Raw genomic sequence first — 26,288 nt, forward strand, 5'->3', positions numbered from 1 at the left:
GTCTCTTAAGACAGGTTTTGTTCACAGTGAAATCATAACTATGGGGAAGATAACAGTGGTCTGTTAACACAGGTGGTCTCTTAAGACAGGTTTTGTTCACAGTGAAATCACAACTATGGGGAAGATAACAGTGATCTGTTAACACAGGTGGTCTCTTAAGACAGGTTTTGTTCACAATGAAATCATAACTATGGGGAACATAATAGTGGTCTGTTAACACAGGTGGTCTCTTAAGACAGGTTTTGTTCACAGTGAAATCACAACTATGGGGAAAATAACTGGTCTGTTAACACAGGTGGTCTCTTAAGACAGGTTTTGTTCACAATGAAATCACAACTATGGGGAACATAACAGTGGTCTCTTAAAACAGGTGGTCTGTAAATGGAGTGGCTGCATGTACAAATTTGACTGTTTTATAAGCTTTCTGAATACAACGTTATTTTAGTATGCGAGTCTTTTAACAGATTCAGTGCATTGTCCAACCTTATGGCTACTTAACTCATTCACCCCTGAAATTTCATAATGAACTATTCCAACTTTTGAATTGGAAGAGTAAAAATGTGTCTTCAGGGGTGAATGAGTTAATTAGAAATGTGAATTTCCAAACTGATCAGCTAATCCCCAATGCATGTACATGTTAAAAAATTTAGAACATATATTTGCATTGCTATAATTGTTTATGTTTGTTTTTGTGTCGCCGCCACGAAATAGCGGAAGCGAGACTTAGGTGTTGCTTTTCTGGTGACGGCAGCGCTAACATTAAGTTTTTGTGTTTAAGTTAGTTTCACTGAAAGTATAAGTGCTAGACCAACCAAACTGGACCATAGATGCATCTTAGGTAGTACATCTCAACCCATGCATCAAATGCTGGATGCAGCCTACCTTTCATGGTCCATTGACTTTGTCAGCATCTCCAATACATTAAGTTTTTGTGGTTAAGTTAGTTTCTCTGATATGTGCATTGATGGTCAAAGCGGGGCACAGGCAAGATCAATCTGAACGGTTTTCTATTAGGGGTTTAAGGATCCCTGTGCCACTGCAGGAAAACACTAGAGAGTTCCACAGTAGATTTTTGTACCTACAGGTCCTTCACTTTATTTGGGATGGCTGTGGGGGGCCGCGGTGGCCAAGTGGTTAAGGGGTCTGACATTCTGCTACCACTAGCCCTCCACCACTGGGTTGCGGGTTCGAGGCCTACGTGGGGCAGTCATTAGGTACTGGCCGTCGGTCGGTGGTTTTTCTCCGGGAACTCCGGCTTTCCTCCACCGTCAAAACCTGGCATGTCCTTAAATGACCATAGATGTTAATAGGACATAAAACACAAACAAACCAAACCTTTGTTTGGTTTTAGACATAACTGTAGTGGGAGCTCGGGCCTTACATAGTAATGCTGACCAGCTGGTAGCTCATTTGGTTTGAGTGACATTTGATCTGGGTTCAAATCCTGGTCTGGTCTTGTCACATACACAGAACACTAGCTGATAATTTTTTGTTGGTAATTTATTTTATTTTATTTTTTTCATAAGAATTCTGCAACATCTATTTTATTTTTTCCAAAATGATTTATCAAAGGTAGAGTCGTGCTAAAAAACGTTTCCAAATATGCAGTTTTTCGGTAGTGATATGGGAATTCTTGATGCTTCTATAACATCACATTTCCATAACATAACATATGTCACATCAATATGATGTAAACTTTTGACTTATTGGGCCACACGAGGGCCAGTTACATGTACCTCCATTATTGAAATGCTACAACTTGGACAGGGAACATGGTACCTCCAATCTAATCCCATTGTTCTGACAACTGGCAAACTGGTTTATATCATTTGTCATTTAGAAATATGGGTGGTCGGTTGGTGCAGCGTTTAGCGTATATGCTTTTCACCAAGGCTGGGGGTGGGGGTTCGATTCCCTGATCGGACATGAAAAGGTAATGGGGTCACCTGTCCGACCATGTGGGTTTTCTCCGGGTACTCCGGTTTTTCCTCCCACTCTAAGACTCCTGCACACTAACATCCAGGTCAACAAGAGTGATTAATATAAGTTAACACAACTTGCTTCATAATTGTTGTAAAATAAATAAAGTTTATATTTAAGTGGCAAATGTTAAAGTTGCTTTAAAAGGGAACGATAAAGAAAGACGGGGTAAGAGAGAAACGTGTTGGAGTTGGCATATAGCAGATCAATTTTGGTTTCATATAGCTGTGATACTGTGTACGGAAGTTGCCCACTCCCCGTTCCTCGGCTGTGATAGATTCTGTAATGGTGAGACCTTAAAGACAGCTGATGTTTATTTGGTCATAAATAGTGGTCTAGCATATTGCTGATGTGATTTTGGATAAACAAGAACTTGAGGTTGACATAAGTAATGCATGAAATTGACCAATAGCCACACTGTCATGACTTATAGGTGACATATCCACCCATCTACAGAAGCAATAGACCTCCTAGTCAACCCTGATGGTGCGTGGTCAATGAGGGTCATTTCAATTCCGGCCCCAGACAGTGTTTGTTTGTCCAAATCATGGCCAAAGATTGACCCAACCTAAATTGATCTTTTGGTTAATAACACCAGGAAGGTCATAACTCAAACAGAGGTTGTCAAATATTATTTAGGGACTTAATGCCATAGGTCTGTAAAACTTAAGTGGTCAGTCTCCTGGACAAATAATGTTGACCACTAACACGACCTCCAGGAACCGTACCCCCAATGCTTGTGAATGGACGTTGATTTGCGGTAATGTGTTTGGTTGTGGTGGCCTAGACACGATCAGAAATACGATGTTTGCTTGCAACAATGCGGGGTAGTCGTCAAATAACCTATCATTAGGAAGTGTACATACCGCAATGTGCTTCAGGTTCATCATCCGGACGAATTGCTTGTCATTCAGATATTAGCCTGTCATTGGTCGGTGTGCATACACATCCTGTGGTCGGGTCATCAAAATGGACAAATTACTTGTCATGTTAGCTGTGTTAACTTGAATGCCATTTTATAATGGGTTTGTTTTTTCAACTGTTTGTGAAAAGGCCTGGCTGTGTAAAGTTGAGTTGTAAGATTATAAGTGAACTTCAGTAAATTAGAACTTCTACATTAATTATTTCTTAATCTAAATAAAATAATGGTTGAACATAAATGGTTGAACATCAACTGCTTTCATGTTATCATCATTTTCTGAACTTTCCTCCCCCTTAAATTTAAATAAAAAGAATTGAGAAAATAGTATTGTATCTTCTGCAGTTTTGAATATCTGTTGTGAAAATTTTACGAGAAGAATGCAAAACAGATGTATATAATTATGATAGGGGATTGACAAAATTACAGAAATAAATTCCTACCACATTATTCCAGCCACGACTTATTTGATTTTTGCACTTAATCCAGCTTAAGTGTTTTAGGAAGTGGATTTCAGTAGTTCTCAGTACAAAAGTCCCCATAATCCAACTGTCTTTCTATAATTTATACAACTTTCTCTGGGAAGGATGATTACTAGATTTAATTATCATAAGTCTCTAAGGTAAAGGGAATTAATTTGCAAACTGAAAGTCTGAATCATTTTCTAGGTGCAGTTAACATGAATTATGAAAAGATGACCTGTTTTTTTTTGTGTTGAAAGCAAAGTTTGTGGGTTGCTGTCGTTCATGGCTCCTGATGAACATGTGATTTTATGGTTATACCAGCGGCAAGTTTCAAACAGAAAAAAATATATCGTAATTGTATTGATCTCCTATTTGATCTGCAATTTAATGCAATAAGTTCACAGGGAGTCTGCATTTCCCCACGGAGATGTGAATCTGGATAGTCAGTGAAAGATTCATGTCTGTATTCCATCGTGGCCAGGAATCTTATCGTGAGGTCAATAACAGGAGGACGATCAAGGTTAATGAAGACATAAGGGTGTTTACCGCATAACTTCCTTACTCCTTCCGCCGTCAAAATGTTTTTTGTTCAGGGTTTATCGTCTTTGCAACAGCTACTGGGTCATAATGAAGACGGGACTGTCGCACATATTTTGTGATTGAATTAAGACAAAGCTTTAGCACAAATGCATTGTTCTTTTGCCACGAGTACCAAAAGGTCAATGGTTAGCTAATTGGAAATAAAACAATTGTTAACGGCTGTGTCAGAAGCATGGCCATGGAAATTACACGAGTGCAATAGGATGTTAATATTTTCGTGTCCGAGGTTGAATTAGTTTAAAGCAATACCCATGCCAAATTTATTAAAGGTCAGTGTCTTATTTCAAGGACAAGGCATTGTTGTCTATATATTATTTATAAAGTGTTTTGGTTCCTCTTTCTCGGAACGTAGTACTTTAACATATCTGCCATCTAAAATGGTATAGGTTTGCTTTGTACAGAATAAGTATTTCAAATCTGATGTTTTGAGCTTTTGAAAACACCGCTGTTTCCTTTGTCATGCGAAAAAGGGCAAATCATTAAGATGCTTTCCCAACAGAAAAAGCATTGCTTAAGAAAATGAAAATCTTGACTTTTGTAACAATATGGTTTTGGTCAGATTCCTTAATTACAAGTTTTGCTGTTTGTTTTTCGTTTATAACTTTAAGTGAAATACGTATACTTTTACGGTAACCATAAATACAAATTGATAACAGAGCCATTTGTACAATGTCTCAAATGGGATGAAGTTGACTCGTGAATGTCAAAGACATCTTATTTTGTTGTTGCTAATTAAATTCTTGGTGGTTCCCGGCGGTTCCTCATATATTACCATGAATAGAGGAAACATCTGTATTACTGTTGGCCAGAGTGATTTCTGCGAACACACTTGTTGAACTATGCGAGAATTTGGAACATTGAGCAAGTTTACGACCCCTAAATCTATCTTCTCACAGGAGCTGCCAGGCAATTTAATTTGAATCACTATCACAATAATATTTATTATTTTTTCATATTATTCCCAACAAGTGATTGGCCAGGAGTGCATCACATGTCCACCGATAAAAACCGATATTGACTAAAAGCGCGTGATTTTTGTTGAAGGACTGGATGTTTCTAAAAATAGAATTATGACGTGTCTCCAAACAATGTACCGTCCCATTTCCGAAGCTTTTTTGTTGTGTTTATTTTCCAGATTGCTTACATTATTGTTTTGTAAAATAATAAAACAATTGTAGCCTTTAACTTCGGTCAATACCTGGATTTCTCGGGTCGATAAATCCAGGTATCGACCTCAGCCAAAGGCTATAATTGAATAATATTAGATGACACAACTTTTCCTTCGTCCTCATTGGTTAAATCATTATCACGTGGAGGTCGGTGATTTGTGATATTGATTCAGTGTTACTATTTTAAGAAACAGCCAGTCAATATTGTCTTCATGACATCACTTCCGTAATGTAACCTCATATTACTCTTTGTCAAATGCAGTATTAAATTTCTCCCTACAAGTTTCATATATTCTATTTAATTTAAGAATTAAAAAAATCAATTTTAGTATCTAATATAATTATAAAAAAAAAAAAAAAATGGTGAATATGTTTTATGGACCTGAAAAAATTATATAACTTTCTTAGGAATAAGTCCATAGAGCCTCTTATTCACCTCAGGAGAATTCCAAAATTGATAGTAATCTTAGGGTACTGAAATTTTGTTGGATTAGGTGAAAATACTTGGGTAAGTGATGATTACTGAGTTATTTACATAAATAATGTATAGATAAAAAATTGAACTTAATTTATTGTACAACAATTATGAAACACGCTCTATCAGCATATTAATCACTCTTGTTCGGCCAGATGTTAGCTCGCAGGGGGTCTAATATCAGATACTTGAGTGTTACTAAACTGTCGACACAAGAGTGAAAGATGAATTTGTTCCAGGAATTCCGTATCCAGTTGATTGATAGAGTACAGATTTAAGGTCCAACTCTTAACAAATTTAGATACTACATAAACTTCTATTACATTACATTACATCGAAATAATCAACTTAGATAGGACGCGTAATCAATATTGACAAGCATTATTTGATAGATATGAAATCCCTTTTTGCTTCAGTCCGTTTCATCAAATTTAATAACTCTTATATAATATCCATTATTATATCAAGGCACATATTTCCACTGAAAATTCTGTTCCGTTTTTTTTTTTCCTTTTGGCATGATTGTCTTGTGATTAATGGCGGAAGAAATCCAGTTTGTTCTGATTTGATTATTCCGCATTTTGTGTAAACTATCATGGATCATAGTTAGCAGAGTAAGTGCTACGTTTTGTCGTCTAAAACATTTTGTGTCAATTTATGTGATTGGTGAATGTGGTTAAGACAGTTAATTTGATTGGTTAGTATGCCAGTGTTGTGTAATTTGATTGGTTGATGCCTTTGTATTGGCATTGTTGCTGGCATTTGAGATTTTGATATCGTTGTGATTTCCCAGTTGGTCCTTTTAGTCCTTGGAAATGTCCTCGGTTTGTTTGCCCTGCCTTTGGAACTTTATAGATACGATGTTAATAATATAAGTAACTCATCCATTTTTTTTAACAAATGGTTTCTGGGGAATTTAACGTGAGTTAAGTTGTAGATAAACTCAACATGAATTCTAGTATTATCAAGACTCCTAATCAACATTACGTCATCATCGTTCTTCCTCCAGTTATTCCCATCGCCCTCCTGCTTTCCCGAGTTTTATATTCTTATAGGCTTCAGTCCACTTCAGAAAAGTTATAGCCAAACAAATCGTACATGATCAATTAGCGGTTTAAACATATCACAAGGTCAGGGTCAGTGGGGTCACAGTATGTAAATGATGTTGACATTTACATGTGTGATTTTTGCTAACATTTCAGCCCTACAGTGAAAGGGTCTACTTGCCAGCAATTCACAATGATCAAAAGGGAAGTAACTCAACTAAACATTATTGCTTCATCAAGTGTAGTTGTTATGTTGAAATGGTTTCTCAAACTTAATATTCCATTTTAAGCTCATCTGCCAGTGAGAGCATGTGAACATATGTCATAGCCCATCAACAAGTGTCAACTTTCACTTTAAACAACATTAAACAAGGATCAGGCTAAAAGGGTGAATAACCTTGACCCACTTTTAAGGTCACAGGGGTCAAATGTGTTAAAACATTTAATCAACAATTATTATAATACCAAAAGGTCAGAGGTGATGATATTTAGCCTATGTAGCATACTGTTATGAAAGGGCTTTAAATTTTGTTCAAATGAATAGCCATGACTCACATTCAAGGTCTCAGGGGTCAAATGTGTTGAAACTTTCAGACAACTTCTATATAACCCTCATGAGGGCGAGGGTTATGATATTAAGCATATAGTGATATAGGTCAATTGGGCCTTTTGTTTAGTTTAATGGGTTATTATGTTAAATTTTATGAAGGACATGAATACTGTGTTCAATGTGACATACAAGCTAATCATTGAACATTTCAAACAGTGAAATCGGGAAAGAATAATGAATGATTGAGCAAGAAAAAATTCCATAACTGTTGTCGATGAACTACCAGTTGGATGGACTAAAAGTGTGCATCATGATCAATCACATCACTACTATAACGACACTTGAGCATTGGATTGTAACACTCATAATGTTTTGTGTCGCCAGGACAAAGTTCAAAGGTGAAGCATGTTAACTTCTATTATAACATAAAGAAAAGCCATATGTTGTGGGCAAGGTCAAGCCATGAAGATCAAACAAAGGTCAACTCTGTTAGCCGTTACATATGTTGTATGTTGGTGCAGTGCAAACACTGTCCTGTACCGAGTGTTGATGATTGTCTGCTACTGGGTCAGGTTGTAATGGGATAGGGAAATAATTGTTCAATCTGAGTCCCACAGGTGCTTTGACATATCAGCGCTGATCTGGTCGGAGTCATTGAAGTGTGAGAGAGTAATATAAGCATGGATGCGATGGTGACAGCAAACACTGTAATGATCCAGATGAATCTGTCGAATGCCGTAGTGTCGGAGAGAAGCTGCCGTTATGTGTGATCATGAGAAGCCGTCCACCTGGGAATTTTATCTGAGAAGTTGTCACCGAAACACTGGCCCTCTAGACTGATGTTGTCGTCCACGATTTACTCGTTCTTGTTGATGAAGGTCTAGCCTGGTATCGGTAGCATCGACAAGTGGGCTGGACTGGAAAAGAAAGATATTATAAAAAAGGACAATGTATTATAACATAGTGTCGGACGGTCCATCAGGCTGCTTGTCTGAAAACGTATGTCTGGAGTCCGTCACACTTATAATGTCGGAGAATCTAAAAGATCCTGACGTCAAAATTGATATGTACTGTATGTAAAATGGGAAAACTGATCATATCGCTGTCTGATCAGATTCCGTCCTGTGTTGTGTGCTCTAAGAATTTACCTTCCTGTCAAAATTAACTGAGAACTCCTACAAACCGGTCATTGAAATATGCAAAAACTGATTTCTGTTTTAATCTACAGTGAAACCTGACTTGACTGACACCTGAATTAAAAGATGTCCTGTGCTATCTGACACCAACATACTTGTTTTTCTGTCTATAACCTAGGTGGGTTTACTGACACCCTCTCTGATCTGACCAAATGATCCAGCCTCCCTTGATGTCAGTTAAGACTAAGTTCACTGACACAGTCTTATCTGACCAAATGCTCCAACCTCCCTTGATGTCAGTAAAGACTAAGTTCACTGACACAGTCTTATCTGACCAAATGATCCAGCCTCCCTTGATGTCAGTTAAGACTAAGTTCACTGACACAGTCTTATCTGACCAAATGATCCAACCTCCTTTGATGTCAGTTAAGACAGGTTCACTGACACCTTCTCTTATCTGACCAAATGATCCAGTCTCCCTTGATGTAAATAAAGACTATGTTGTCTGACACCCTCTCTTATCTGACCAAATGATCCAGTGCCTCATTTTGTCAATAAAGTTACTAATTACTGACACTCTTGCCTACCTGATCAAATGACTCGATCATTCTTGATTTGAACAAAGTTATCTTAACATTTTTATGTACTTCATGCAGAAGTTTTTTCAATGATTTTCTTTTCCTTTTGAACACAATTCTATTATGGAAATCATAGATTTTAACAGTATTTTAATCAAAAAGTCAAAGTACAATCATTTTTAAGCACATTACAACAAGCCATAAATATGGTTGTTACGTAAACGACTTGTGATATAGATGTTGTTGACAACAAATTTGTCAATTGAACATTTTATTATAAAACTTTTGGGATATGGAAGCGCCTGTGATTTTTTTGATATCTTAGATACCTAACAATTCTACCATTTATAATACCCAGGCTGATGAGAACAGCAAAATTAGGTGCCCATCATAGCGAGATTTTAGGGGTCAATTAATCAAGGAGAGGTCAGACAAGGGAGACAACCTGCTCCTGATCATTTATGAAACTAATAGAGACTCCTCAAAATAACAGAAAAACGTTTGAAAGCCCCTTATCATTCATCAAGTTTCTGTAGAGGTTTTAGAAGCTCTTGGAGTCCCCTGCTGTATATATAAATCTTCCGATTCCCTGATTGCATAGAGCAACACTTTTGAGCTCCCCTACAGAGGATGAGGTCAATTAGGTTTTAGTCACGATTATGTCGGGTTCACTTGTAATGGAACATATAAATTTAGCCTGATCGTAAATTTGTGGCCGAGCCTTAGATCTCTATAGATAGATCAAGTCTAAATACCACATACAAGCACGTCTCATGTACAAGTCTGCCGAGTCTTCTTGTCTCCGCTCACATCAATTTATTCCAACTGGTCATGCAATTTGGTCGTAGATAGAAAACCTAAGTTGAAGCTTAGAAGGTAACACTGGTAACAGAGTAATGAATAATGATAAGAGTAGACACAGAGTGGGGGGAGGGGAATTTGTGGTTATAACAGACAATCTGATTGGTCAGTAGGATATGATCGACAGTGTTTATAACAAACAATCTAATTGGTCAGAAGGGGATGAAAGTGTTTATAGCAAACAATCTGATAGGTCAAAAGAAGGATGGAAGTGTTTTATAACAAAAAGTCTGATTGGTCAGTTTAAGGATGGGAGTGTTGATAACAAACAGTTTGATTGGTCAGTTTCAGGATGGGAGTGTTGATAACAAACAGTTTGATTGGTCGGTTTCAGCATGAGAGCGTTGATAACAAACAGTTTGATTGGTCAGTTTCAGGATTGGATAGTTTATAAGAAACAGTTTGATTGGTCAATATGAGGATTGGAGTAGATGGAAGTGTTTATATCTTACCATTACACAGTGAGTGAAGATGGCACATGCATTAGCACCCTCCGTGGCGTAGACTTACACAAGTCCAATATTTTAGAAATTATAAATGAAAAATACCAAAATCGCAGTGAATGTAAATATAAGGATTAAATCCTGCTGTATGAAATATAAAAGGATTGAATTGATCACGTTGTGTTGATGTTCATGGGGTATGAATTTGTAAATATAAGGATTGAATCCTGTTGTGTTGATTCTCATGGGGTATGAATTTGTAAATGAAAGGATTGAATCCTGTTGTGTTGAAGTTCATGGGGTATAAATCTCAACAGAACAGGATTCAATCCTTAAATAATGATAAGATAACCAGTTGATATTAATGAAGGGTTATGATTTATATTTTTCAGATGCGTATTTGCTGGTTTCCAGGAGTACTAGTACTGATGGTCAACTTTGCTTTGGTCGACGTTGCTATCAATCCAGGTAAGTTTTTTTTTATCCAACTGACTGTTTTAATTTTAGTAATCATTAACCTAAACAAAATCTATTGCAGCTCCTGTTTAATTATTTGCGATATTATCACCATCTGCAATGCTTCCCTGATACAATCACGCTGTGGTTATGATGAAACCTCTGTCCGTCTCCTAATTAAATTTTGATCAGGTTTGTGGTGTAGAAAGATATTGTCTATCTGTAGCTGTGCTAGAAGAACTGGAGACCAAATAGTTTCTCCATCAAGTTAGCACCAACTTATTTTCGTAATGACACACCACACATTGACAGATATTCTTACCGTCTGTGTTTAATGTTTAGCCAGTCAAATGTGTAGTGCGAGTCATTTTGCCGATTCTTTTAATTTTCTGTATTGCGAAATAAATTATTGTACACCGAAGCAAGAAGGTCACATGACCTCATGAATGTTTGGTTTATACATGTTTGTTTTTTTTGCAAATATAGTGGATCAAGGATCAAGAACTAGAATACATCATTGAAATTGAATGTCACTGACGTTAAGAGGAAAAACAAACTTTTCTCTTGGTTTTTCTTTGTCGACTATCATTGGAATGATTGCATGGTTAATCATGGTTAGGTAAAAGGATTTCTTTTTCTTTTTGTAGAACACTGTTTTTCCATTACTTGATTTATTTTTTCTTAACATACATCGAAGTGTTTCTATATATCCTGTCCCATTTTATAATATTGTTACACTGTCATGCCAGTGTTTTTGGGAGACAGAATTCCATTGAACCAGTTAAAAATGTCTTCCATAATACAATCATTTTACAATCCAGCCACTTCGTCTCAGAACGATGGTGGCTGGCTGAACAAATCATCACAGTATTAGCAATACAAGTGTAAATCCTTCTAATATCTTTAAAAAAAATCTGAATTCTAAATCTCCTGTCAGTGAAGACTTTTTAACCCTTTCACCCCTATGTAACTTTAGTAGACTCTACCATGCATTGATCTGGACGAGTCCATTATGGTCTACAGTGGTGAAAGGGTTAACTGGCAAAATGTCAAAATTTGGCATCACATATATTTTTCAGATTCGAAGGTCTCTGCAGGAATTAAAAAACATATCCACCGACACATTTTTGCTTTGTGATGTGTGTACTGCAGGAGTCAGGGCGTGATTTATGTTGGATCAGCGAGCTATTTCAGATTTGGATGTCATGGTGACGACCTAGTCATATAGTTCGAGATGATTGGATCGGTGAAATACAGATTTCCTTGGAAAGTCGGCATGTCGTATTGCAGACGGCGAAATGTACTGACCCAAAAACACGGGCGTTCCATCATTTCTGTTGCCATTTCTAGTTTCCTATCCCTCGGTAGATTGTTCCTGGATGTGTCACTGTTGGCCTCATCAGTTATCCTGTCAACAATGCTGTTGAAAGTAATATCTTTGAAAATTGCACATTTGAAAAGATAAATGATTTTGATTTTGTTTTACGTTTGAGGAATGTGACGACTTGTCAGAGGCTAGCTGCCCAGACTAATTTCCAGTTTTCTCGTTATTAGTTCTGTAGTCTGTACATCAGTGACCAAATTTCTTCAGCCACATAGGGATACATCAACAATTATAACCTTTTTTGAAAGAAATGTTTTTATGAAATTATATCAGTGTCATTTCTCCATTTTCTTTCAAAAACGTATCCAGGAAAAAAGAAAAAAGAACAGTTATATAGTGTTATAATATCTATGAATTGATATTGTGATTTTAGTGAAAAGAAAAGAGTTCACATTAAGAGGAGGGGGGGGGGGGGGGGGGGGGGGGGGGGGTGGAGTCAGGTCTTTACACAGGTATAGATTTCAAAATGTAAACTTGAAATATTTTCTTTTAAAAATGTCCTGGAATAAATCACGTGCTTAACTCGTTCCCCCTTGAAATGTCATAATGAACTATTCCAGCCTCTAATTTGAAAAGAGTTCAAATGTGTCTGCAGGGGTGAATGAGTTAAATACTGGAATGTTGTTTGGGTATTTTTTTTTATACAATGTTACATGTATTCATAGAGAAATTGTCACACAGGAAAAGAAAAACGTATATAACCTGCAGTAAGCCCAACTTAGGCCAACACAATCATCTCTTATCATGAAAAGTAGTTGGGTCATAAAGCTTATAAAGCTTACTTAAGGACAATGAGACAACTGTGTTGGTAATTTCATGGACTGTAACCGTAAGGGACGGGCTTAATACCAGATATCAGTTTATTACAGGGTAAATACAATATTGATTAGTGATAGGTAAGGAAATTAGCTCAGTAAATTATAAAGATGTTAGCTGACATATCATTTCCTGCACAATATAACTTGAGTTCCTAATAGTGAAGACGACGACAAAGACCTTTACTTTATGATTTTATACTCGGAATGATCTTTAATCCCCTGTTTCTTAGGGTTCCTCAAATTGTTCGCCTCTTAAGTAATGTGTACCGATATATATAAGGCTAATTCTCTTCCCAACCTGTAGTACGAGTAGAGACACAGAATGGATCCCCTTTTTATTAGGGTTCCCCATATTGGTCGCCTCTTAAGTAACATGTAGTGGTATATAGTAGGCTTGATTCTTACCCAGACCTACAGGGGTTCAATTCCGACACAGAGACAAGAACAGATTCAGAAGATAAAAACAGATTCAGAAGATAAAAACAGATTCAGAAGACAAGAACAGATTCAGAAGATAAAAACAGATTCAGAAGATAAAAACAGATTCAAGGGGCACAAAGTGGTCTGTCTTAGTTGACACTGCTGTGAAAACTTGCTGGGTCCTTGTTGTCGATCGTGTTGTGTGGAGAACGCCAAAGGCACCACGCCACCAGTGTTTGACCTTTGCAGATGAAACAAACAATGTGTTCAATCATGGCTGCCAGTAACCTCACAATCACACACCAGAGAGGTTACAATCACACACCAGAGAGGTTACAATCACACACCAGAGAGGTTACAATCACACACCAGAGAGGTTACAATCACACACCAGAGAGGTTACAATCACACACCAGAGAGGTTACAATCACACACCAGAGAGGTTACAATCACACACCAGAGAGGTTACAATCACACACCAGAGAGGTTACAATCACACACCAGAGAGGTTACAATCACACACCAGAGAGGTTACAATCACACACCAGAGAGGTTACAATCACACACCAGAGAGGTTACAATCACACACCAGAGAGGTTACAATCACACACCATAGAGGTTTCAATCACACACCAGAGAGGTTACAGTCACACACCAGAGAGGTCACAATCAAACACCAGAGAGGTTACAATCACTCACCAGAGAGGTTACAGTCACACACCAGAGAGGTCACAATCACACACCAGCGAGGTTACAATCACACACCAGAGACGTTACAATCACACACCAGAGACGTTACAATCACACACCAGAGACGTTACAATCACACACCAGAGAGGTTACAATCACACACCAGAGAGGTTACACTCACACAATCACACACCAGAGAGGTCACAATCACACACCAGAGAGGTTACAACCACACACCAGGGAGGTTATAATCACACACCAGAGAGGTTACAATCACACACCAGAGAGGTTACAGTCACACACCAGAGAGGTTACAATCACACACCAGAGAGGTCACAATCACACACCAGAGAGGTTACAATCACACTTCAGAGAGGTTACAATCACACACCAGAGAGGTTGCAATCACACACCAGAGAGGTTACAATCACACACCAGAGAGGTTACAATCACACACCAAAGAGGTTACAATCACACACCAGAGAGGTCAAAATCACACACCAGAGAGGTTACAGTCACACACCAGAGAGGTTACAATTACACACCAGAGAGGTCACAATCACACACCAGAGAGGTTACAATCACACTTCAGAGAGGTTACAATCACACACCAGAGAGGTTGCAATCACACACCAGAGAGGTTACAATCACACACCAGAGAGGTTACAATCACACTTCATAGAGGTTACAGTCACTCACCAGAGAGGTTACAATCACTCACCAGAAAGGTTACAATCACACACCAGAGAGGTTACAATCACTCACCAGAGACGTTACAGTCATAGCAAGGCTCCTAAAAAAGTTACCTTGTAATAATGCTATTAAAAAAAATGGGGGAAAAAGACGGTAAGCCACAATATCAGGATTCATACTAAATGCTAAGTAGATGATCCTGAGGCAGAAAAAAAGAATGTGAAACAAGATTGTACAAAAAAATTATATTGTTTTATTTTTCTTAACAAATACACCTGGCATTGACCACACCCAAGTTTTTAAGGACAATCAGAAAACTCCCAAAATATAAATGATTTGCCATACTTTTGTACTTTATTAAGATAGTGCTACATTTATAAATAGAAAAGAAATTACTGGGAAAAAAATAAAATGTTACAAGGAGATTAGAAAAGGATCTGCAAACGAAGCAATTCCGACAGCAGACAGCAAGCGCTAAAAGTAGCACTTCTTTTCATTTGAACTTATGCCATCGAAAATTGTTACAGAATGATTCTGTCCTCGAATAGTTGGTTTGAGTAATGGGCTTAAGAAACCCAAAAGTGACTGGAGAAAATTGCTTAGAGAGCATTGTTGTCTCCTGATTCACCATAACTAATGACATTGCTAGCAGATAACTCATGATTAACAGGAAAATTGCTTCTCTTTCTTCGACAAAGAAGCCAACTCACTACTTGTCTTACTAACCAAATTTAAAGTGCATCAAGAAAATTTTAATAAATTAGGAAACATTATTATCACCATAGTTTGTTTTTTTTCTTGTTTTTTCTTCAAATTTTTACATTAGTATACAATACAGTTACAATATATATACATAACATGACATAACACAAACATATATAAAGACATACACACACTCATTATCATACAAACATCAATGTGAGTGTAATCAATATTTTCATTTACTCAATATAACAATTATATTTATAAATTGATAAGTTACTTATGGTAATTTCAAGTTTGGGTGTTTCAAAAAAGTTTTGTCATTTGGCCCATTCTCTTTGAAACTGGTATCACCATAGTTTTGTTAATATTGATCTTGTAATCTACGTAGCACCAAATAATTACAAGCCCATAATTCAAATTTCATGTAAAATGTGTTCACGCAGGAATCGAGATTAAATTGTGTTCCCCGTGATTAATCTGAAGTTGATTCCTGGTGAAAATCAAAAGAGTGGAAGATGTTTTATGATGTTGTGTGTGAGAAATGAGAAAGTTAATTGTCCCGTGGACAGTTCAAGCAATACGGATGCATTACAGGCCGCGGAATTTATTCATCACAAAACACAATCCAAAACTGTCATGACAAATGGCCGACAGAGTGACCCTTTGGTTGGTCTCCTCATCCACTATTTCTGCAGAATTAATCTCCTACGGACAATCCAGCTACCGATTATTTTCTGAAGTTTTAACACTGATTATAATTTTTGGGATTTTTGATATCAATAATTTTAGGAAGTTTGATGTAGATAGTTCTTGTGGGGTTCCCATATTGATATTTTTTGGAGTTTAAATCTGAGTTCTGCTAATTTCATTTTACGAATTTGTATAATAATTTCAAAATTCAAAATTCATTGAATTCTAATTGAGGTTGCTTGTGCGGTTTAAGTGTACCTGAGTGAAATCAGGAAATTCAGATGCAGAACTAGGAACTTCTCATTGACTTCAATGTGTTTCATGATGATTTTAGACCAGTATTAAGTTAAAATCAAAAGATTTTTGAGTTGATCTCAAAGACATGTTTCTTTGAGTACAAGAAGTATAGAAAATATTTCATGCTAGTCTTCAGTTTAAGTTTCATTTAAGTTTTAGTTTTCAGATGAGTCCTGAGAAATGTATTTCAGCAGAATAAAAGTTTTAATTGTCTTGATTTCCTGGTTAAGTCATGATGTGAGAAACAATTATGTCTGTGAAGTCTTTTCAAAGGAAAATAAAACAAAAATGGTCAGTTAGACTGAATGTCTTTATAGACGGGTAATCTGTGTAGACAGGTGGTCTTTATAGACAGGTAATCTGTGTAGACATGTGGTCTTTATAGACAGGTAATCTGTGGAGACAGGTGGTCTTTATAGACAAGTAATCTGTGTAGACAAGTGGTCTTTATAGAGAGATAATCTGTGTAGACAGGTAAACTTTATAGACAGATAATCTCTGTAGATAGGTGGTTTTTATAAACAGGTAATCTCTGTAGACAGGTGGTCTTTATAGACAGGTAATATCTCTAGACATGTGGTCTTTATAGACAAGTATTTTTGTGGACAGATGGATTTTAAAGACAAGTTGTTTTTTTGGACAGGTGGTCTTTAGAGATAGGTAATCTTATGGACAGATGGTATTTTTAGACAGGTGGTAACTATAGATAGGTTGTATTTATAGACAGGTGGTCTTTATAGACAGGTAATCTTTGTGGACAAGTGAAGAGATGTATTCTTTATAAACAATAAAAGGTCTTAGTTAACAGATGATCACTATAGACAGGTTGTATTTAAAAACAAGTCTTTTAAGACAAGTAGTCTCTCAGACAGTTACATCCATCCTCCTATATATCATGATAAGGGTGTTTTTGTTTGTTTTGTTCCCACAGGGCCCAGTTCTACTCCGGACTGATGGAAAAGGTCATTCTTGGTAAGCTTTCTAGGTCAGCGGCCACTGCCATCGTTCATCCTTATCATGTTGAGCTATTTATAACAATATAATGCTGACTTACGGGATACCTGTGGGTGCTTGCGAGATACAGAACATCAACTAACATGACATTGTTACATTAGATAGAATTTAAATCCTACTTTCTCCGTCCCAATAATCATAATGACAAACCATAGGATGGAGGCTTGCCAAGGTTTTGCCCCCTTGCCAATGTAATGGTTCTCCTATCCTCCTGATGTAAAGATTGAAGGAGTTTTTCTGATAAAATTCTGATTGTATCCGCCTCACCAGTGATATTGGTTTCAACTTGTGTGCCAAATTTGACTAGGATTTGGCAGTGTATTACATATGCAGAATAAAGAAACTATATAAGGTTTAAAAGACTTCAGGCTGGGTCATATTGTGCAACAATAGAATAATATGGCAATATTTATTGAAAAAAATCATTTCATCCCCACTTGAATGATGTGATAGTTAGTGATTCATTATCTATAAAAAAATCCTAAAGTGGGCAGATTTTAAATTGTCTCCAAATTTGGCCATTAAAAGTCGTGAATGACGGGCAACAGCCCATAGTCAGTGGACATTAAATAATGTTTGCTATTTAGGATTCCCAAATACTTATCTTTGAAACTGCTATTACCCAAATTTTAATATCTTAAATCAATTATAAAGTTATTCTGATGGGGAATTTGGTTTGGTTTAGTTTTATTAGCTCGCCTGCGATGCCCGAAGGACCAAGTGAGCTTATGCCGTGGGGCGGCGTCCTGCATCCGGCGTCAATATTTTACTTTAAACAACTTCTTCTTATTAACCAAGAGGCCTAGGGTGATGATATTTGGCCAGAAGCAAACTGGATGAAGGGCTACCAAGTTTGTTTAAATAAATGACCTTCATCCATTTTCAAGGTCACTGGGGTCAATTGTCTTAAAAAATCTTTAAACCACTTCTTCTGATTAACTAAGAAGCCTAGGATAATGATGTTTTGCCAGAAACATGCCAGGATGAAGGGCTACCAAGTTAGTTTAAATGAATGACCTTTACTTATATTCAAGGTTACAGGGGTCAAATATATTTAAAACCTTTAAACAACTTCTTCTGAATAACCAAGAGGCCTTGGATAATGATATTTGGCAAGTAACATGATGGGATGAAGGGCTACCAAGTTTGTTCAAATGAATGACCTTGACTAATATTCAAGGTCACAGTGGTCACATATATGTTTAAAACCTTTAAGCAACTTCTCAATAAGCAAAAGACTAAGGGTGATGATATATTTTAATATGTTCTTTAATGAGTCAAACACTGATATTCTGCCTGTAGCTGTATTTTAGTCCACTTTTAAGATTACAAGTGTGAGATTAATACCAGGTGAGCGATTCAGGCCCATTGAGCCTCTTGTTTTGTTTAACGTCTATCAACAGCTAAGGTAATTTAAGGAGGTCTGGTGAGGGGTGTAATGCAACAGGTGTTGGGCTCAAAAATCTTCTTCTTTAAAACTGTTATTAACAGTGAGCTTCGATACTTCAGTGTTTTTGGAGAAATAAAGAAAAGGCAACTTCACCACAACAGCAAACGTCCAATGGTTTGAATTCCTCGCCTTCAAATGTCTTTGTGCTCATTTGTCAGTGTACTCATATGCCCAGCAATACATTTCAAATGCTTCAGCATTCAAACTTTTTTAGCTGTTCTATTAAAATATCCTACATTTCAAATGTGCAAGCATTGAGATATTTTCGCAGTCCTGTTCAAATTGCAACCCTGAGGCTAAATCAGATGTTGGCATACGATGCCTCGAGTAGGTCAAGGAGTCCTTTCAGGGAATCTGGCATAATCAGGCTAACGATATGGGGTGCCTGCGGTAAGATATCAATTGTAGTTTTTGTAGTTTGTTTTGTTTTCATCATTAGAGTTAACGATAACGTCACACTAAGTATCTCTGTTTTTCCAATCAATTATCATTTCATGAAACAATCCTCAAATTTCATAATTACCAATTCATAATTGCCCCAAAATATAAATGTTTCCGATAAATTAAGATTTTTTTTTACTTTGTTTGCTTAACTGAATGGAAAACAAATACATTTTCGAGGTTCATACATTATTGATGGACAAAGCCATGTATATTTCATGCAGAGTGAAAGCCTCTTCAACATTGGATCATCAAATGGAAATTACGCTTTATGAGGCGTTCCTGTCGTAATCATTGCTATGAGAGGGAGTTATAGCATCAGTTTCGGGACAGATTTTCAGGACTGTTTTAAACGTTGTTGGTTAACTTCGTAGTCTGAAGAGATGCAATCACTGAATATTGGATTTCAATTCTTCGAACAACAGAGATTGAGTTCTATAAATAACTGTTAAATGTTGATTTCGTGAGCTGGGGTATTTCTTACAGATAATTTAGCACACAAGTCAGGACTAGTAGTTATTGTACCTGTCAGTTCCACAAACAATCTGAACTAAGGAATAACCATAAGGAAAGGGAAATTTTCTTGAATTTATGTTAAGTTGTTTTTTTGTGAAATTACGGCCTGAGTCACGACTAATTCAAAGAAGAATATGTTATATCATTGCCAGAATATGGGGCCACCATTCTGTTTTAAAATCCAGAGTCTAGCTGTTTTGTTTTTATGATTTTTACATTTTACGTTACAAACCATCAGAAATGATAACACCAAAACATTTCTCTGATAAAACGGTTTGATCATGATTATATGTTCTAGCTTATAATTCGGCAAATCTTGCATTCTTACAGAGAAAAAATGGAGAAAAGAAGTGGTTTTAAACGCCTCAGTTATGCATAAAGGCATATCCAATCAACCACTCTTGAGTGACCTTGAACTTAATCAAACATGACAGAAAGTATAAGATTCTCTTTCTCATAATGTTGAAAATGTTAAGTGTCCAAAGCTATCGGTTACTTCAGAATTAATTTTAACATAATGAAGAGAATCCGGCTTTTGTTCTACATTGATATGTTAAACCCAAAAAGATATCAATTAAGGCACAAATAGATCTTAGTTATAAAGATTCCTATTTATTCAATCCAGAATATAAACCAGAAACAATGATAGATTAGAACAATTTAATCTAAATATTTCAAAACGTATTTCGACAGTTGCAAGTACAATTCACACTACTTGTTTAGCATAACACGTTACAAGATAATTCCATTCTCCTTAACTGTTGTATCTTAAGAAACAAAACGAAACGATTTACATTTACAGCAGTTTCAAATTTTGAAATTTGTTCAACTGAAAGACGGATAACTGTGTTTAATCCTTATTCAAATTGAAATGTTTTGTATTTCAAATAATCGAATATATCAAAAGAAAGATTGAAATTGCAAATAGTGTGGCAATGTCCTTGCATAATGTTATTAGCTGGTAAGGAATCCTATACAATGCATGGGCTGACAGGTTTTATAATGTTCTGGCAGATTGCCAGCATATCTTCCTTATGATGGATTACCCGAAGGGTTCCATTTTAATTCCTCTGAAATGCGCATTTGCATGCAGGTGATGCTGCAGCATTCGGATGCATAGTCTTGGGAAGAATCGTCAGTGCTTAAGTTTCAATCAGGTGCCTGACAAAAATTTGAGAAAATCTTCTTTTACTACTAGAATATTCTGGAGGACATATATTACCATGATTTCTATACCCTTTAAGAGGGTGTGGGGGGTCGCCGCAGGTGGGATAATGTCTACTGGAGTCACTGTGTCCGTTCAATTTTCGTCTTTCTCCAGATCGAGATGCCTTTCCGTACTGCCGCTTTTTATTAGCTCACATTCGTCACAATCGGACTTCACTGGATGAACATCCATGAAGTAAGAAAAAGTACCCCACTGATTTTGGGGTCGAAAGTCAAATGGTCGACGTTACTGTGAACTATTCTGCAAAATCAAAAATCAGTTCAGGATTTTTATACAAATATTACCTTGAAAGAGCATAGGATATGGCTAAAAGAAGTATGGATATTAGAAAGACATTGGGGTCAAAGGCTAGGGTCAAAGCTCAAGGTCTGAATGCGACCATCTGTCTTGAAATATTTCTTGATATAAGAGAAAAAGAGTGTTTTTTTCTTCTAGTACCTTGAAATTGCAGGAAACTTGTAAGTAAACACTTGAGTTTGTGGGTTTCCTATTGATCTTATATCAAAAAGGTCAACGTTCACGATCATTGTACTGATGCTAAATCTTTCCTAAGACGTAATTTCTCATGGTGACTTCCCACTGGCTGGTGAGGAACCCTTAAAAACTGTGGGGGTTATAAGGTCAAAAGTCTACATGTAATTCTTAAGTTATTTTGGTGTGAAAATAAGTTTTCCGGTAAAAAATATATATCGGCTCGCCTCTTTAAGGAAAAAGTAGGAACTTAATATGTATTTACCCTGGTACCAGGGTTGGTTAAAGCATTAATTTTCTTTATAGTGTTAACCCTTTCACCCCTATGTAACTTTAATAAACTCTACCATGCATTGATCTGGATGAGTCCATTATGGTCTACAGTGGTGAAAGGGTTAATATTCATTAATATCACCTTCAGTATTTGTACTAGGATGCTAAAATTTGGAATAAAAGTTCACGTCTAAGGGTCGAACATCAAAACAGTACTGTCAAGACAGAAAAAAAATAGAGTAAAATTATCTTTTGATAAGTTTATAGCTCACCTGGTCCGGAGAGGAACCAATTTTGCATCAACCGTTGGTCTGACCCCTGGTGGGGCAGAGGCTAGGGCCCAAAAGGGGAAAATAGCAAATTCTTCAAAATCCTCTTTTTCCTGTAGAAATGACAGGATTTTGTCAAATTGCATATAAATATAACCCCTGACTAACCATGTAATACATGTACACTACCAGCAACATCTAGCTATTCCAACTTCAATTTTGCTAATGTTTCCAGATGAGAGATACAGGCCCTCTGGGCGGGCCTCTTGTTGTATTTTATAAGGAAGTTTTACTGTTCTCTTGTGTTAATGTTGTCCTTAATTCACATTCGGAACCAACTGAGCTGCTGGGTTCAGTTGTTAAAAGCCATTGGCTAGTAACATTTCTGGTTTAATATTCAAGCTCTCCAGAAAAGATTGTTTCTGAAATCAGATTTTGCTTGTATCTTTTTTAAGCCATGTTTCCCCCTATGGTCAAAATAGTCTGCTAACAAAGACAGCAGCTGTTTCTGCCCTTTTAAAGTTAGATTTATTTTAGGAATGTTAACATACATTGGATAGAGAGATCACAAATGGTGGCCCATATGTTTATTAAACATAATCTACTTTGGGCACGTGATAAAGATCTCGTCTGTAATCTTATGAATCGTCTTTCTCACGATCCACTGGTAAGTGTTTCAATTTCAAGCTGCAAAATTTTCTTCGACTTTAAATCTAAGATGAGATTTTGTTTTTACTCCTTAAGCAAACAGAAATATTCATCTTTTATAATAATTCTCGACTGATACTAAATTCTTTTTCAAATAGGTTCATGCAATCTTTGATAATACCAACGGAAATCGAGAAACATGATGGTTGGCATTTTGATAAAGGGAGATTATTTGATTGTAGAAACGTGATATTCTACCCTTGTATCCGTGTTCCTTAACTGAAGTCTGGCTGCGAGCAGAAAACGTGATCAAAATTGCTTCCACGATATGTAACCCTGCGGGTCCATTTAAAAAAAAAAAAAAAAAAATTGAACACGAACACATCCATGCATTTGATCTCAATTAGAACCACGAAACGCATTCTGCGTAAAATATATCCGATAAAGCATCCTACTTATACAAAGGCCCGTTAGCCAGAGCTTAGGGTTGTTACTGCGTCCTATTGTCATTAATGACTAATGACGGAATTTATCATGCATAATCTGCCTCGACACCACTGCACTGAAGTGGCCAAACAATCGATACTACTGCTCAAATGCTCCTCACAGCAGCTCCACAATTTGATAGGGACGGCCATCAGTGGGAGGAAATTTTCAATAATTTCACATCAGGAGAACGATGATTTAATAAAAACTTTGAATTACTGACCTAACTCCAACAGTTTAAAGCATTGTCAGTTTATTAAATTGTGATATTTCATTTCCATTTTTTTTTTTTGTTACAAAATAATGAGTTTTCATGAAAATTTTAAGCTTGAGATGATTTTCGATGAGATTGCTTAGTTCACTTGCCACAAAGAACGTATGAGTTTAAGATACAAACTGCAGTTTCCATTGTGCATCTGTCATTGATCAGGCAATCAATAATATTTTAAATGACTTCTTCCTAAGAATTGAAAGACCCAGGCTCATATTTGTCCAGTAATAAGCTGTACCAAGAAATTTCCTGAAATGTTTCATATTATGTACCATGATCTTAACTATCAGGGTCACTGGGTCTTGTAATATGTTAAACAAAATCAAGTTATTAAAAAAAAAAAAAGTCTTGATAAACCAGTATATCATGAAGACAATTAAGACATGCACACCTTTTTCTAGGGTATGGTGTTGAAGTCAAAGGTCAACTAATTTTGATACCAGATCCACACAATATTACACCAGCATACCACAACCAGCACACATGCAATGCAGTAGGCATTTAGGTGTTAACAGGATGCTTAACCCTATAAACCAAACACCTTTGAGAACTGATTTGGGTCAAAGGTCAACATTGGTTGTTACAAAATCTTCTTCAAAAGTTCCAGAAAGCCTAGGCTCATAAGATTTGGCCAGTATAGCTACAGGGTTGATGAACGAACTTGACCTTCTTTCAATGTCACAAAAGATTAGGTTGTATACCTATTACAACTTCAAACAGCTAAATTGCCTAAAATGGCTTGTGGTCTAGAGACCTTTTGTATGGAGGTCAAAGTGACAGCTATTGAAGCTATTATGGGTGAAAATAGATTAAAACCTTGTCTCAGGGTGCAGAAACACCAGGGTTATGATATCTAGATGATTGGCCTGGGTTTAAGTCCCGTTATTAATGCTATAAGTCTATATAACTAGTGTCTAATAGCTAAATATTGTACTATTTCATAAAGTCCAAAGCATCCAAGGCTGTAATTCACGTACAACTTCTTGTAAATAGTTGGTTTGGTTTGTGTGTGTTTTACGTCCTATTAACAGCTATGGTCATTTAAATAAGGACCTGCCAGGTTTTGGTGGTGGAGGAAAGTCAGAGTTCCTGGAGAAAAACCACCAACCTACATTCAGTACCTGGTGACTGCCCCACGTAGGTCTCGCCACCCAGTGGTGGAGGGCTAGTGGTAGCAGTATGTCGGACGATTTAACCACTTGGCCACCGCGTAATAACATCGGACATCCTGATACATCAAAAGATCGTACTGAATTGTCACGGAAGCGCACCAAGATTCTGAAGACAATTGAATATTTAGAAATAATTTGTTGGATAATAACATTGTTGTTGGGAAAACACAGAACTTGTCCATACTGTACTGTTTTAATTTCCTCCATACTGAACTGTGTCCCTGTTGGAGAAAAGAATTATTTGATCAATATATATGCCCTCATTACCATACCAAGGCTAGCAAGTGTGTTATAATATGGTGTGGTATTAAAAAAAAAGTGAGATTCATCGATTTTGTTAAAATTAAAATGTTGTGAACACGTTTCTTTAATTTTGATAAACAGTTTGTACAATTCTCATTTTGCCATTATTTTATATGAGGAACCATTAGAGTAAGATTTTAATGAAGATAGATGTGGTACTCCATGTTAGGTTATAGTGGTGAAATTAGACTGGAGGTTGTCATTTTTCATTCACTAATTATTTTAACTCGTATAAAGGAGTGCTGCAGCACAGTAATATGAGGCTACATGTTTTCCCTCTATTTTTGGTTTCAATATTTTACCACTTCAATAGGTTTTGGAAAGATTTTAATTGTATGGTGAACATTTCCCTAATACTGGAAAAAAAATCATGGTTTTTGCTTTGTTAATTTCTGTTGCCGGTGTCATGCATAAAAAGTACCCCCCTACCAAAAAGTATCAGGATACTTTTTATACCTGCATAAAATGGTCCCCCCCTGCATAAAAAGTACCCCCCTTGTGATAAAAAAAATATTTATCTATTTTCAAACCAATTGAGTTCAGAATTTGAACAGGATGTAACAGTTGAATATTTATCCACCCCTACCCAAACAATCCCCACCCCCGGGGCCAGGAAATGATGCCAAAATATTTTTTGAACACTGGTTTGGAGAGTCATGAAGAAACTGAACATTTCCCTAATACTGGAAAAAAAATCATGGTTTTTGCTTTGTTAATTTCTGTTGCCGGTGTCATGCATAAACAGTACACCCCAACCAAAAAGTATCCGCATACCTTTTATACCTGCATAAAATGTACCCCCCCTGCATAAAAAGTTCCCCCCTTGGGATAAAAAAAATATTTATCTATTTTCAAACCAATTGAGTTCAGAATTTGAACAGGATGTAACAGTTGAATATTTATCCACCCCTCCCCAAACAATCCCCACTTCGGGGCCAGGAAATGAAGCCAAAATATTTTTTAAACACTGGTTTGGAGAGTCATGAAGAAACTGAACATTTCCCTAATACTGGAAAAAAAATCATGGTTTTTGCTTTGTTAATTTCTGTTGCCGGTGTCATGCATAAAAAGTAACCCCCTACCAAAAAGTATCCGGATGCTTTTTATACCTGCATAAAATGGTCCCCCCCTGCATAAAAAGTACCCCCCTTGTGATAAAAAAAATATTTATCTATTTTCAAACCAATTGAGTTCAGAATTTGATCAGGATGCAACAGTTGAATATTTATCCACCCCTACCCAAACAATCCCCACTTCGGGGCCAGGAAATGATGCCAAAATATTTTTTAAACACTGGTTTGGAGAGTCATGAAGAAACATTTACAGTTATGTTATAGTCATTACCCAACCTATATTCAATTCCCCACCCCCC

At 36.6% G+C, this 26,288-nt stretch overlaps 1 protein-coding gene across 1 annotated transcript in view; it reads left to right on the plus strand.

Annotated features, from left to right (window-relative positions):
• LOC110452976 (suppressor of lurcher protein 1-like) overlaps window positions 1-26,288 on the plus strand; it is a 240,008-nt gene that overhangs the window by 63,179 nt on the left and 150,541 nt on the right. The window contains exon 2 of the mRNA XM_021501759.1: window positions 10,614-10,689. Coding sequence (XP_021357434.1) covers window positions 10,614-10,689 — 76 coding nt within the window. The remainder of the gene's footprint in view (window positions 1-10,613; window positions 10,690-26,288) is intronic.

The sequence above is a fragment of the Mizuhopecten yessoensis genome, unplaced genomic scaffold (assembly GCF_002113885.1).
Source record: "Mizuhopecten yessoensis strain PY_sf001 unplaced genomic scaffold, ASM211388v2 scaffold7021, whole genome shotgun sequence".
Classification (NCBI taxonomy): Eukaryota; Metazoa; Mollusca; class Bivalvia; order Pectinida; family Pectinidae; genus Mizuhopecten; species Mizuhopecten yessoensis.